General features: G+C 41.4%; 2 protein-coding genes across 2 annotated transcripts; one reads left to right on the forward strand and one right to left on the reverse strand.

Moving 5' to 3' along the window:
* Window positions 1–221: 221 nt before the first annotated feature.
* On the reverse strand, window positions 222–2,414 carry cfap126 (cilia and flagella associated protein 126). The gene is made up of 6 exons (XM_034208698.1): window positions 2,096–2,414; window positions 1,550–1,678; window positions 1,386–1,451; window positions 1,111–1,185; window positions 682–897; window positions 222–493 (listed from the first exon to the last, which is right to left on the reverse strand). The coding sequence occupies exons 2-6, from the start codon at window positions 1,619–1,621 to the stop codon at window positions 446–448; spliced, it is 477 nt and encodes a 158-aa protein (XP_034064589.1). The 5' UTR covers window positions 1,622–1,678; window positions 2,096–2,414; the 3' UTR covers window positions 222–445.
* On the forward strand, window positions 1,860–14,308 carry ccnq (cyclin Q). The gene is given in 7 exon segments (XM_034208697.1): window positions 1,860–1,875; window positions 2,193–2,278; window positions 2,280–2,370; window positions 4,786–4,969; window positions 8,794–8,926; window positions 9,728–9,946; window positions 13,371–14,308. Coding segments are annotated over 7 exon segments (819 nt in total). The 3' UTR covers window positions 13,461–14,308.
* Window positions 14,309–15,355: the final 1,047 nt, after the last annotated feature.

Raw genomic sequence — 15,355 nt, forward strand, 5'->3', positions numbered from 1 at the left:
ATTTTATTTGACCCTTTTTATCAATGTGTTCTCGTTTTTCCCACCAGACAGTATAATGATTTAGATTGTCTTATTACTATACCATCATGCTACACAATCAGAAATGTAGAGGCTACCAAATGAAACCACTGACTTTGATGGCGCTCAAAGATGTATGGTTACTCTGTTCAGCTCACAGAACATTAAGATAAAAAACAAAGAGAAAGAACTTCAGTCAGTAATCATATTAAGCAAAACCTGTAACAAAAAAATGAAATTTTGTATTTTATTTCCCTGATAACAATATGCTGACCTTTCAACCTGTGTGAGAAGAATTCAGCCATGCTCAAATAACTAGGTGAGTTTATTTTTGTATGTATTTTTTCCATCCACTTGGAAGAAGGTTACTGTTCTTGCTGTTTATCTTTGTGTGTCTGCTTAGAGGATGATGGTGCTTCAGGTCTGGCTACTCCGATGACAGGGCCCCATCGTCCTGCCGGACTTCCTCATTGCCCTGAAAGGAAGGATAAGATAAGATAAGCAAGCCTTCGTTGATGCCCAGAGAGAAATCCAGGAGTAGCAGGAAATAATATACTCTATAAAGAGAGGTTAAAATAAAAACTATACGAGAGCAATTTATAAGACAATGAAAATAGTTTGAAAATAAATGTTTTCTTAATATATCTTATGTGGTTGTATCACCTGCTTGACAACATCCAGCTCTCCAGCATCCTCCAGCCTGTCCGTGTTTCTGCTGCCTCTGTGTGGCTGAGATGGGCCTGTGTCCTCTGGGTCTAAGCCCCAGGACTTCAGCCGGCTCAGACCCTCCACAGAGCGGCCGGTGGGGTTGATCCGCTGAGCCGGGATACGGACCGGTAGATCCCAGGTCCCCTTAAAGTCTGGCCATGCACTGCCACGCTATATCAACACACACACACACACACACACACACACACACACACACACACACACACACACACACACACACACACACACACACACACACACACACACACACACACACACACACACACACACCACACCTATGGAGTGAATTCAAAGGCTACATGTGTTCACAATATCAATAGCATGTTTTAAGTAAGAGACACAAAACGTTTGATATGATCTCACCTTTACCACTCCTGGGAGTAGATGTCCTCTATTATTAGCAATGAAGGTGGTGTGACCCTCCTGTGCAGAGGGTCTCTACAAACACACACACACACACACACACCACACACACACACACACACACACACACACACACACACACACACACACACACACACACACACACACACACACACACACACAGAGTTGAAGTCATTCATCAACTTTTCAGGCAATTATACTCTTAAAATTGCCAGAAAAAAAGAAGAATAGCCTACTGCTGACATGACATTTACCTTTTTGAAGTCTTTAGTTGTCTCCCCCCAGTTCTGCAGCCTCTGCGGCTTGTAGGCACTGTCATACTGAGGAGGGAAAGTGTCACAATGTATCAGTAAAACATTACAGCAGAATATGTAATTTTTCCAACTACCATCACCCAGAATGCAAATATTTAGGTTACCTGGTTAGCTGAGTAACTGAACATGTCTGGATCTGTAAGAGCCTCCGCATTTGTTTTGTTGACTCGTTGCATAGCAACGCAATCGAACTGACCTTTGCTTTCCAGACTTGCAGGAAATCCGAAGTAGGCCTAATGGGAAAATAGAAACATATCTACTCAGGGAACACATCATGTATACGCACGGAAAAACAGTTTACATATGACCTCTTAGGGAAATAGTAAGTGAATCAATGTGTGTAGGCCTAATGTCAAATATGTCAATTTGAGTCGTTTTTTATTTGCATTATTGTTACGTGTCCTATTGTGATAAATGTACATTGAAATATGTAGCGCCTTAATTTCCTATGTTTTTGCTTTAAAACATTTTTACAGGCAAATATAATAACTGATTTTAGAAACTACTTTTATTTTGGAACGTCGACCGGACGTCCAGCTGTTTATCTTCCGGTGGCGTACTTGTTGGATGTAGCCTAGCTAGCCAAACATTAGCCAGCAGCTAGATAAAACGTCCTGAATTTTTATTTTTTTTAAATAAGGAACACATACCACCCCCTGTTACATCCAGCCAGCGAGTGAGCTTTCCTTCAGCTTAATTCAGACGGTTTTGTCGCAAAATAACTAGCTTCCGTCTTGTCCAACGTAGACAGTCTTGGTGGTGGTAGGTCACATGAGCCTGGAGGGACCGGTCCTCCTAGTTTAGCTGTCCTGAGAGACAGGCCGGTGTGGGCCGGCTGCGGGCCGGAGACAGTCCGGCGGGGAGGCAGAGACCGACAGGGACATGAAGAAACACTTTCGCGTCTGTCGCTTCATTATGGAGACAGGTAAGCCAGTGTGTGTGTGTTGTGTGTGTGTGTGTGTGTGTGTGTGTGTGTGTGTGGTGTGTGTGTGTGTGTTGTGTGTGTGTGTGTGTGTGTGATGTGTGTGTGTGTGGTGTGTGTGTGTGTGTGGTGTGTGTGTGTGTGTGTGTTGTGTGTGTGTGTGGTGTGTGTGTGTGTGTAGTGTGTGTGTGTGTGTGTGTGTGTGTGTGTGTGTGTGTGTGGTGTGTGTGTGTGTGTGTGTGTGTGTGTGTGTGTGTGTGTGTGTGTGTGTGTGTGTGTGTGTGTGTGGTGTGTGTGTGTGTGTGTGTTGTGTGTGTGTGTGTGTGTGTGTGTTTGTGTGTGTGTGTGTGTGGCATTACTATACTTGTGGGGACCTAAATCTGTTTACACAGTCACGTGTGGGGACTCGCCTCCCTTATGGGGACAAATTGGATTAAATTAAATCATTAATTTTAGGGTGAAGACTTGGTTAGGTTTAGGGTAAGGTTAAGGGTTAGGCATGTGTTGGTCTCCAGGAAATGCATGTAAGTCAATGTAATGTCCCCTGAAGTGATGTATACATACGTGTGTGTCTTAATAATGTATGGTCATTCATAAATAGAGTAGCCTATAATGTAAGTACATTTCTGTTCGGAGAAAATATGCACGATAAAAAATAAAAGTACCTAATTACTAAACCCAAATTATTAAATATTTATTGAATTTTTTGTACATTTGACTTATGTCGAAATCTGACTTATATAACCTGCATTAATTAGGTAACACATATATCATGAATTATGTTAATGTGTATCTTGTTCAGGTGTCTGTAAGCCTCTCTCATGGATACATGGTTTGAGAATAGAAATGTACTAATCAGCCATTGTCCTGGAGAGAACACAGAATTCATACAGGGCTGCCAACCTTTGAGTTCAGCTTGGAGTGAGACTTTTTTTTTGGGGGTGGGGGTGAACAAAAAAAAGAAATGTTCATGTGTCCAGTGTTACAAATGTATTGAACATGAACAAACTATTTACATACAAAATTGACAAACATAATTTTACAGGGATTAACTCCATAAACCAGTGGTGGCGCCAGATATTTTAGTTTTTGGGATGCTGTGGGGTAGCTTGACGTTTCATAGAGGGTGCTCAAACATTTAGAGTCTTAATGTACCGGTCGCTACAGTGGAATACGCACATACACAGTGTACCCGCGACTCTTACAATGAAGGCTCGATAATCAGCTCACATATAGGTGTAAGCGGGGGTAAAGTGCTATTTTTTTCTAAGTGGGGGGTGGACCTACAGTAGCATCCGGGGGCATGCTCCCCTGGAAGATTTTTTTTTAAATATTGAAGTTGAAAGCATCAATCTGGTGCACTTTGAGAGCAACATGAAGAGATCTATGGATACATCTCTCAACACCCATTTGAAACAGAACTGTACACAGATTTACTTTTTCTTTATGGATATTTTACAAATCACTCCCCTTTTAAACTGTATTCTTGTTTTACTGTCATATAGTATTTCATAACTGTTTTTCATGTATTCTCTTGTTTTTTCTATAACTATAATGATCATATTATTGTTTACATAAATGGTGACCAAACCGTTTGAGACCCACTGAGATAACAACAACAATGCCAGGTACCGTGCTCTCTCTCTCGCTCGGAGCGGCGTTCCGGTGCTCTCCGGCGGCAGCACTACATCCCTGAGTGCAGGCATATTGTTATTCAAGAGAGAATACGATGCGTATTTCTATTGGAAAACATGTTTTCCGATTTACCTCGTTAACGTAAATAACTTTCATGGTAGCTCAGCTCCCATTGGCTCCCTAACCCTGGTGGAGAGTCTATCAAACCGGCCCACACCTGTCACCTGTAAAACATGAACAACAGGGTGTCGCTGTCCAGGTTGTTAGGCGACAGTGCTACGGACCACGGGTGTCAGGTGACGCAAACAGGAAGTCCTCCATAAACCGGACCGTTTCATTTCGTAGGCCGCTCGGTTTGCTGTTCCTTCACTTTATTTTTATATACATTTATTTTGGACGAAAACTTAGCGTGAGGAAAGGCATCTGTGGCGTGAGTGCGTGACATATGGCTTGATTGCGTGACTCTCACGCTCAATGCGTGAGGGTTGGCAGCCCTGGTTCATATCGAATGTATCCTTGATTTTTGTTAATCATAATATGAAGCAAGCTAGAAATGAACTTTTAAGCCATACTGATAATATCGTGCTGCCCATTGTTTCCACAAGTAAATGGTGATTCCAATATGTAATGTTGAGTAAAGGTAAGTGGCAATCAAACTGACGAAGTAGATGTAAAGGCTGTCAGTAGATGGGAAACAGGAACCTGTAATATATCAAAGATGATAAAACATCACATGGTTTTGGAATGATTGAACCCCTAACAGTTTGCTGGTTCCCTGCTCAGGAGTGAAGCTGGGGATGCGCTCGGTGCCCGTGGCCACAGCCTGCGTGTTGTACCACCGGTTCTTTCAACGTGCCAGACTACAGGTGTATGAGCCCTACCTGGTGGCCATGAGCTGTGTGTACCTGGCTGGCAAAGTGGAGGAGCAACACACCAGGACCCGTGACATCATCAACGTCAGCCATAGGTAATATGCTTTGTCAGGAGTTGATACTACTTGTAGTGAACTCTGCTCTGTCGCCCCACATAACCCTCAAATGAGCATTTCATATTTTGGGAAATAATCGATTGGTATTTTCTACATTACATCCATATTACACTTCTATTCCACCCATAATACACATAAATACATGCACCTATTACACAATTCTTACACCCGTATTACACCCACATTACTCCGTTATGATTACACCCATATTACACCCGTATTATAAAAATGTTACACTGTTTTTTGACCCATATTACACCCTTAGTACACCGTAATTAGACTGTTATTACACCCATTTTACACATGGACACAGCCTGTCAAATAAATGTATACCCCAGGATACAGAAGCCATTTAAGGGTTAAATTGTACTGCTGAGTGCTTAATTCTTGATATTATCAAATGAATTGCTATTATAAAGTAAACAACTTTATTTAAGTTTCACATGGAAACACAGTTAGTAAGCTTTAGGATATGGATTGTTACCTGAAAATTAAAGGTTTTTGTCTTAAATCTATCTTTTATTTTCAAAACTGATCAGTTTGCAGAATAATTTTTTTATTGTAGTAATGGTTTGGACTGTAGAATCTCAGAAAGGGTGGAAGTCAAGTATATGGCTGGCTCTAACATGGTCGATGTGCTCCGTTGATATGTTCATGGTGTCAGTAATGTGAATTTGCATGGTTAAGATACAACGGTAGATCAGAGGACCAGGAGTATTATTTCTTTCAGCAAATGTACACTGTGTTGATCACCGTTCTATTCTTTAAGAAATGTTCCGTCTGTGTCAGCTTTTAACTGCTTCTGGAGCTCGCTCTTCATCAGCAGGTTTCTTTGGGTGTTACCGTCCCCCCACTTATTTGTAGCCCCCTCTTTTTTTAAGCATGATTTGATTTTAATAGTCTAATAAATATAAAATCATTGCCAGAGTAATGGCAATTTTAACTGTTCCAATGCTCTATATCCTTTGCCATTACTTCACAGGAGGGTTTAGAGCAGGGGTATTCAACTAAAATTCAACGAGGTCCAGTTAGAGAAAATGTCCCCATGCAAAGGTCCGGAGCTTCAAAATGTCTAACTTGCTTTATGAATTAGTGTGATATATATTGAAGTAGCTGTAGCTTTATCAACGTCTGCATGTAATCAACAACTGACTGCCAAATAAAGAAAGTACAATTCATAAACAACAATATTTATTGTCAATTAACATTAAACTAGATATACAGTAAAATACTGAGGATATGTGTAATGTTCCTCTCGGGCTGCATTTACAAATATAATAGAGAAAATAAATAAAATAGCTTTTGAAAAAGTGCTTAATTTTAGATAAATAAAATAAAGTGTAGCAGCAGCTTGAGTTTCCCTTTTTCTTTGTTAACCGTTTCACATCATGACTTAACAGTTTCAGACGATTATAGAACAATATCAGTCTTTACATATCATAACAATTGAACAGTTTTAAAGTTTCTCTTTCTCTCCCTCTTATATTGCAGTCCCTCACTCACTTTTTTTTAATTCAGTGCGAGGATTGAGCTGGAGCTTGTCCTGCCAGGAGTTTGAATCCGGGCTGAAATGGTGTCAGGGCCATTCTCATACACACATGCAGGTGCTCATTGGTTAGCCTCGGTTAGCTCATTAGTTAGCCTCGGTTAGCCTGCTCTGGAACGATATTTAGTTTTAATTTTGATCCTGGTGGACTGATCATATTGGGCTCTGAGACTGCTTATTTTTTGTGACCTCAGTTCTGACTTGAGAGGGAATGTTTGGTCAACCACTTTGTGTTTTGTCTCATAGTGGCGTTTTGGCACTTTTAATGAGCGCCACGGTCTCTGAACAAATGAGACACACTGGTTCTGTGCTCCCTGTGGGCAGGATGAACATGAACGAGTCCACTCAGGGTTAAAAGCTCTGTTCTCACTGTCCACGTTCCTCTTCTTGGAGAGCGCCATGTGTAATTATGTGTCTCTCCCTGTCTGCCGCTAACACGCCTGTTCACTCTCCTCTCCGCTTCTCTCCCTGTATCGCTAATTATTCTCTCCACTCACTTTCCTCTCCGCTTCTCTCTGCCGCGCTCTCGTCTCTTCTTCTGTGTTTCTCTCCCTGTATCGCTCACTTGTCTCTTTCGCCCCCTGTTGGCAGCGGTTAAAATAGAATCGCCCCGTCAAAATTGAAATCCCCTATTAATGTATTGATTATAGGTCCGGGTCCGTATAGGTCGGCGTCCGGATCCGGACCGCGGTCTGCCTGTTACTGAACTATGGTTTAGAGCAGTGCTTCTCAAACTGTTTTCAGTAGTGTACCCCCTTTGAAACATTTTCTCAGCCAAGCACCCACTGACCAACCCCGAACCTTTTTGATAGAAAAAGCCTATATAAATCATTACAATATAGTGATGTTCCATTAGTGTGTGATTTATTAACTCCTTCATGCATGAATTACAACAAACTAAGGATATTTTCATCTGTATGCATGAGAAAACAATTTAAAACAGATTTTTAAGTAATATATGTTTAACAAACCAATGAACAAAATGATATATTATGCAAAAACTATAAAATACAATACACAAATATTATAATAAAATCCGCTGTGGTGCCTGATGTGCAACTATACCATCCGAAACCCCATGCATATACAAGAAAACAGCATTCAATTAGCGGTCTCTAATGTAGTGACCACAATGCATGAAAGGGTTAAAAAAAAAAAAACGTTGTCACTGAAAAAATTTGCAATTATAAATAAACTATGTAATGACACTATTTAGGAGTAACAGGTCCTCAGCGATCGTGTACGGCTTTTGGCTTTAGCGATGGGCAGTGACACCGCATACGATGCCTCCAGTGCTTTGGCTGATGTTGCGAGGACCTGTACTCAGCAAGTTTTCTCTTGAAAAACTCCGGTGGCTGACCAACATCACACAGGTGTTTGGTGTTGAGATGTCTCTGGAGGTGCGCTGGTTTCATCGAGCTGTTGGCTGGTTTTTCCCCACAGAAAAAACACAATGCCTGGGGCGGGTTGCCGTTTATTGACATGAATCCCATCAAAGCATACGCCTCCTGATATTGACGGCATTTTGTTGGCTCAATTTTGGCTTTCTTTTTTTTAAATCTCACGTACCCCCTGCAGTACCCCAACGTACCCCTAGGGGTCCGCGTACCCCCATTTGAGAATCACTGGTTTAGAGTGATCCAGACGCAGACACAAACGGATCTTTTGCTGCAGTTTAGAATGATGTTTATTTTGCTTTACATACCAAGGTTTAATTATACTGTGTCAAAGGGTTGTGGTATGAGCATCTGCCGGGCTGGTGGAATCGGTATGCTCTACCTCCTGTGTCCTCATCCTTTCCTGTCACCTGTGACCCCTTTTATACACCTGGTGCAGCTAAACCCCGCCACCAAGTGTTCAAAATAGTATTGCACTATAAATATAAATAAAGTAAACTGAGACACCAACAACACCCATAAAATGGCTCCTACAGCCAGTGTTATCAGTTGCAAGTGTGTATTAGTTGTAATAATGACGAAAACATAATACATTTTGCAGTAATTATAATAAAAACGTTGCTCAAGTATTATTCCTTATATTGATTGGATGATTCATGTGATATGATTCTTCAATAATTGCCAAAAGAACCAATAATGAAAACAAATCAAATTGTAGCCCAACTACACCTCTTAGTAACACCAGACCAATTTTGCATACAGGCTATTTCATGCCTCACACAGGACAAGTAACTTAGCAGATGTGTCACTGTTGGATGTCGTCCTCTTGAATGCTCCCCCCTCCCTGTCTTCCTCCCCAGGTATTTCAACAGTGGCAGTGTTACTCTAGAATGTGACAAGGAGTTCTGGGATTTGAGGGACAGCGTGGTGCAGTGCGAGCTGCTCATACTCCGACAGCTCAACTTCCACGTCTCCTTTGAACACCCTCACAAGGTAGGGGATGAGTGTGTTAGTGCACATGCCTGATTCCTGTTTTCAGTGTGGACCCTTGCTGTTGCAGCCTGATGTTGTCATAGTGTTTCAATTGTGTTTGTGATCAGAGGTGGGAAAAGTACTCAGTCCTGCATTTAAAATGTTCCTCAAGTAAAAGTGTAAAAGTATAAAAGTATTATCATCAAAATATATAGTCGTTGTGCAGATTGGTCCATTTCAGAATAATATATATGATATGTTTTATAATGATTGATCAAAGTGTTCTCAAAGCTGGTAAAGGTGCAGCTAGTTTGAATGACTTTGTATACTGCAGGGTAGCTGGTGGATTTACTCCAGGTGGAACTAAAGTCTGATTTAACACTTGATTATATTTCACATCATTCATCCAGATCTGTGAAGTAACTAAAGGGATTAAATACATGTAGTGGAGGAAAAGTACACCATTTACCTCTGAATTGTAGTGGGATAGAAGTACAAATGTGTACTTGAGTAAATCTACTTAGTAACTTTACACCACTGTTTGTGAGTGCAGTGTGATCTGGGCTGAATAAGTGAATTCAAATGTGTGTTGCTCATGCTGTATTACTTGCCTTTGCTGATGTAAATCTTTAAGCTTTTCTCATTTCTGTATTTTATTTCTTGACCTTGCTTTAGTGGTACAGCAAGTTTAAGTCAGGTATAAAGTTTTTAGTGCAGAGGAGTCCATTTAAGTATACCTGATTGGCTGATCACCCTTGCACACATTATTTATGTGTTGCCTAAACTAAAGCACTGTGTTGCCGCTGTATATTTTCTCTGCAGTATTTGCTCCACTACCTGATGTCTGTGAAGTCGCTGGTGAACCGCCACGCGTGGTCTCGAACCCCCGTTGCCGAGACTTCCTGGGCATTGCTGAGAGACTGTTACCATGGAGCCATGTGCATCCGCCACACACCACAACACATTGCCATAGCAACGTTGCACCTGGCTCTGGACAGCTACGGAGTGGAGCTGCCGGTCGGGGAGAGAGAGTGGTGGCAGGTGGGTGTTTATGAAAAGTGCTGATAATTGCACACTGAACAGAGAGAAGTGATACAAAATGAAAAATGTCACACATTATCTCCTTGTATAACGCTGAAGAGCATGGAAACAACACATGAACTGTAAACAACAAAAGCTGTTGTCATGTTTAGCAAAGTTAACGTTAGTTAAGCAGAAACAGTAGGCTAGCTAACAGTGGCAACAGTGTGTGTCACAAGTTAAAGCGTCAGTTGGAGAGTAAAGGCCCTCTGATGCAGTGGTGGAAATAAATTCACATTCTTTACTTGAGTTAAAGTACTAAAACCACACTGTAGGAATACTCAAATTCAAATGAAACTACTCCATTGAGAATTAAGTAAAATATTCTATGTACAAATAGGAAAATGTACTTAAAGTATTGGGAGTAAAAGTACTCTTTATAATGTACTGTAATGTAGAATGGTTTAATTTATACAAAATAATCATATTTTAAAAGTTTTTCCTAGTTACTGTTATCTGTCAAAATCAGAATGTAACTAGTAATTAAAACAAAATGTGCTTCCAAAATGTAGAAGTATAAAGTAATATAAAATAAAAACACTCTGGTAAGGTATAAGTACCTCGAATGTTTACTTAACTACAGTACTTGATTAAATGTATTTAGTGCCAGCGGGGGGGCAACTCCACTGCAGTGATCTCTTGATGCAGCTTAATGCAACGTGTTGTAGCTAACAATGTGTGTTGGTGTCTTGCACTATGCTTCATAAAATAGACGTGTTACCGAACAAATGATGAGGAAGGAAGAGTTCAGGGATCTGTTTATTCCCAATAGCTTGGTGTAGAGACACGTTGTAAACCCAGGAATGAGTCAGCATTTTAGCACTTCCAGGCTGCCTCCATCTGGTCCAGTCAATGCTTTTTATGAGTTTTTGGTGAGATGCCTGAAATATGGTCTATACAAGCTGAAGAGATTTACTCTAGGACATAAATATGTCAGTTTATACCCCCCTGGTGAACCTCTCAAGCGTTTACATGTTTTAAGAACAGCGGTTGCTGACAAGAAGCTAAAAGAGAATAAAATATAATGACAATCAGCGTTATCACACCAAACATTAGCCATCTTTAGCTTAGCACTTTTGACCTGAAGTCATGCGACTGTGATGCAGTTCCTGTATAGTCTAACATTGGCTTTTTATTTATTTTGATTGTATAAACTCTTCACAATTATAAAAGTGGAATTTATACTGTATATGTGGATCTTAAGTATCTTATTTTCTTCCATAGTCCAATATTCAATGGAAAATTCCCATTGCATTTTGTTGAGGGAGCCATTGAGATTTCAACTTCCGCTGAACTATCGAATAAAGGCAAAAAAGTCCCCCAAAATTATCTCAAAAGATTAAGACACAACCTTTAAAGGGGACCTATCATGCAAAATGCACTTTTTGATGTCTTTTATACATAAATATGTGTCACCGGTGTGTCAGGGAGTTCACGCAGCGTCTTTTCCTCTGTACTAAAATCTCTAAAAACGGGGCTACAACGGAGCTGATCCAGATTTGCGTCCGATATGACGTAATATCTGAGGCCCCGGCCACACAAGGACGAAAACGGCTAAACGCATAGGATTAATGCAAACGCAATCGCAAAAAAGTTTTCGTCCACACGCAATATTCACCGGATAGTGTCTGTCCACACGAGACGGCTCCGTTTAGCTCCAACCGCTGGAGAAGCTGCAGTACATATGCAGGAGCCTGTACGTGGCGCTGTAACTTCCTCCACAAAAGCAGCGAAGAAGCATGGTTGTCATGGTTGCCTTTCTGTTTATTCTCCGCGGTGGGGGCCGAGGGAACCGGGCAGAGTTTTTCGCCAGTCAACGTGTATTAAAGTTTAAATCTTCCGACAAAATTATAAAAGTGCCGGTCAAAGGTCTTCTTTGTTATTTATTGAGCTTTAAAACAAATGAATAACGACTCTATATAATATAATAATAAAATACACGGAGCCTCTCTTTTTCCTCCCTCTCTTCGGACAGCGTCAGTGTCTGTTTCATGCAGCAGCTGATCCAGTAATGAGTGACCCGGCCGACAGTAAAAATAAACATATTTATAACTAGTTTAGGTAGTTTGAGAGGTGTCTCCGTCCTGTCAGATTAGACTTCACTCGCGTTTATGTCCATATCGAGAGAAAGATAAATAATCTGAATTCAGTGTGCAGTTTACTTTGACGCGGGGGTGAGCAGCAGAGGTGGGGAGAGGCGGGGCTATTGCCTCATCATTATCAGAAAATGATCGTATAGGGCGTACACACGGAGCCGTTGGACCCCCCAGAGCGTTGCGTATGCCGTTCTATCCACCTTGGGACCCGTTATCGTTTCCGCAGTCGTTTAGTGCCGTATTCGGTCGTCCTCGTGTGGCCGAACGGTCTATATGACACTAAACAGTAACGCAAACGACCGTTTTCGTCCTCGTGTGGCCGGGGCCTGAACTGTAGGCTGGCTTAACACCCACGGGCCTATCAGAAACGTTACTATCAGAAACAATACCCGACTGTTTTGGATGTAATATGGTCGGTGTTTACATTAGCATCGCTAACACTCAGAGCTAACCTGTACTGGAGAGCATGTGTGTGAAGAAGCAGGAAATAAAAAGGAACTCACCTTGTGGTATAACCGGCAAGAGAGAAAGCCTTTGAGCTCCATACTGTTTCAGAGAGAATCCTTGATAATCCATGATATGGCGTTTCATCACGGCAGAATTTAGTTTAGACAGTATCTGCCGGGTCCCGCACGAGCTCAGCCCCCCGCCTTTTTTTTTATCAATTTTTTTTTGTAAAGCTTTATTCCCAAAATCAGCACTTTTGAAACAGGAAGTTAAATAGTGGGATATGAGGCATGGCTAGAATGGGTGATCTGTTTGGTATTTTGAGCAAAACACTTAATAGACATGTTTTTAATATATTTTTATATATCTGAGACCTATGCTATTGCCTAAAAATAGCATGATAGGTGACCTTTAAATAAATAGTAGTGCCATCCTGTCGGGACCTTATACAACATTTACCGTGCCGAATGATTGACAGCAGCTGGAGACGAGCAAGGATGTCCTCCAGCTTTGTACCACTGTGCTCTTCTACCAAAGGGACATTAGCACCTGAGCACCCAGCTGCAGCTGTCTTCAAAGCACAGGGGCCTCTTTAGTGGAGGGTGGTGGCAATTTTAGTTTTCCATTGTCAAACAGTTTTTAGAAATGAGGTCTCCGTGTAAGAACTTTGATTTTATGAGACATTATATCCAAATGCAAATAGAAAATGTTAAGATTCGTTACGGTTTCCCACTTACGTCCTCAAGGCGGTGAAATGTAGGTCGCTCTGAACGCTGTGTGGAGCTTTGATGTTTAATAAGGCCAGGTGTGGAGCTGAAGTGTGTGTTTGTGTGTGTGTTCAGGTGCTGTGTGTGGACGTGACCAAAGCAGACATCGATGCTGTGATCTCTGACCTTCTGCAACTCTACGACATGGAGGCCAAGTGTATCTGAAGGGCGCACATGACAGCTGATTTGTCAGTGTGTCTGGGGGCCATGGAGATCATGTGCATGCTCCATTCTGCATGTCAGTGTCGGGTTCAGGTGTGTACTTGCGTGAGAGACGGATCACTTTGTTCTTGCTCCAGTTATTCTCAGATGAGAGAAATCCCAGCTGCACTGCCGTGTCCTCCCACCGGGGAGAGACATTTCTTGCTTTGTGGTCTCCAATGCTGAAATCTAATGTCATCACACAGTTGTTGTAAATAATAATCAATAACTCCACCATATCGCATATTGAGTGGCATTGTCCTACATGTTTGTGCATAAAGATGAAAGCATGTCTTAAAGTTGAGTCCTAATTAGGATGCAGACTAGATAGATCTACATAATAACAAGGACAATTAAATGTTCCTTACTGTATCAAACGGGATTTAAAACTATCATTTAAATGGTCTTGACATTGCATATTATTATATCAAATGTAAATTTCACATATCAACGCAATCGGCCTGGCTTAGTGTTGATACTGTACTGATCATGTTTTTTGGGATATTCTAGCATATTCTGTGTTTCTTTAGCACTGCCATTTGCAGAGATGTTCTCATGGATGAACTCATAGATTGCTTATCCTTTTGGTGGAGGACCTATTGGATGAAAAAGATGTGAGCGCGCGTCCTGCTGTATTTTTTCAGACTAATGTTTCTGCTATTTAAATGTCAGTTTGAATTTAGACTGTGTATTGTTCAAATGAACTCCTCCTCTATCCTGTTTCAAAGATATATCTGCTGATGAACTATATTTTATTCTCGTCAATAATTGACATGGAAAGACCAACAATAAAATGATTTGAATACTAACAAGTATTGTACTTTAGTAGGTTTTTCTTTGTTCTTTTCTGTTTTTGGAATAAAAGCAAAAAACCACAAATAAAGCTGTCATATTATAATATTAATAATGGAGTGGGTGCATGTTCAGCCAGACTTCATGAATTAACCATCAGATGGGAAGGAGTAGTGAGGAAAGGGAAACAGAGTGACGTGAATGGATGAGGGGAAGATGGAAGCAGGGGTGAGGAGGAAAAGGAAGTAAAGAAGGAGAATAGCAAAGTGAAGGAGGGGAGCTTATCTCTGTATCATACTTCAACACTTCGCTGCATGCTCTGATCTGCTTACACATCACTTCAGCCTTCAAATGGGCTTCAGGGGAAGTCACAAGGTCACACACACACACACACACACACACACGGCCAGCTGTGTTTGTATGTCCCAATGAGTGTGTATGTTCATATCAAAATGACATGGATGTTATATTAGCCTGCAGTCTGAGAGCTGAGCGCCCTTGAACTGATAAAAGCTCTGCAGCCTTCAGCCTCAGAACGATTAGACAAGCTCCTGCACACTCTTAATGCCTAATGCATAGACAATAGATGTGTGTGTGTGTGTGTGTGTGTGTGTGTGTGTGTGTGTGTGTGTGTGTGTGTGTGTGTGTGTGTGTGTGTGTGTGTGTGTGTGTGTGTGTGTGTGTGTGTGTGTGTGTGTGTGTGTGTGTTGTGTGTTGTGTGTGTGTGTGTGTGTGTGTGTGTGTGGTGTGTGTGTGTGTGTGTGTGTGTGTGTGTGTGTGTGTGTGTGCGCGAGCATGCCTGTGGTCCATCTCCCTGCAGTGTACAGGATATCTATTAATAAGTTCATCTGATTCATCTATAAATACATTTCTCCTCTTTCTCCACGCTCTGGCTTGCTGCATAACAAGCTCTGACAGTAACCAGTCCGGTAGTGTGTGTGTGTGTGTGTGTGTGTGTGTGTGTGTGTGTGTGTGTGTGTGTGTGTGTGTGTGTGTGTGTGTGTGTGTGTGTGTGTGTGTGTGTGTGTGTGTGTGTGTGTGTGTGTGTGTGTGTGTGTGGTGTGTGT

The sequence above is a fragment of the Gymnodraco acuticeps genome, unplaced genomic scaffold (assembly GCF_902827175.1).
Source record: "Gymnodraco acuticeps unplaced genomic scaffold, fGymAcu1.1, whole genome shotgun sequence".
Lineage (NCBI taxonomy): Eukaryota > Metazoa > Chordata > Actinopteri > Perciformes > Bathydraconidae > Gymnodraco > Gymnodraco acuticeps.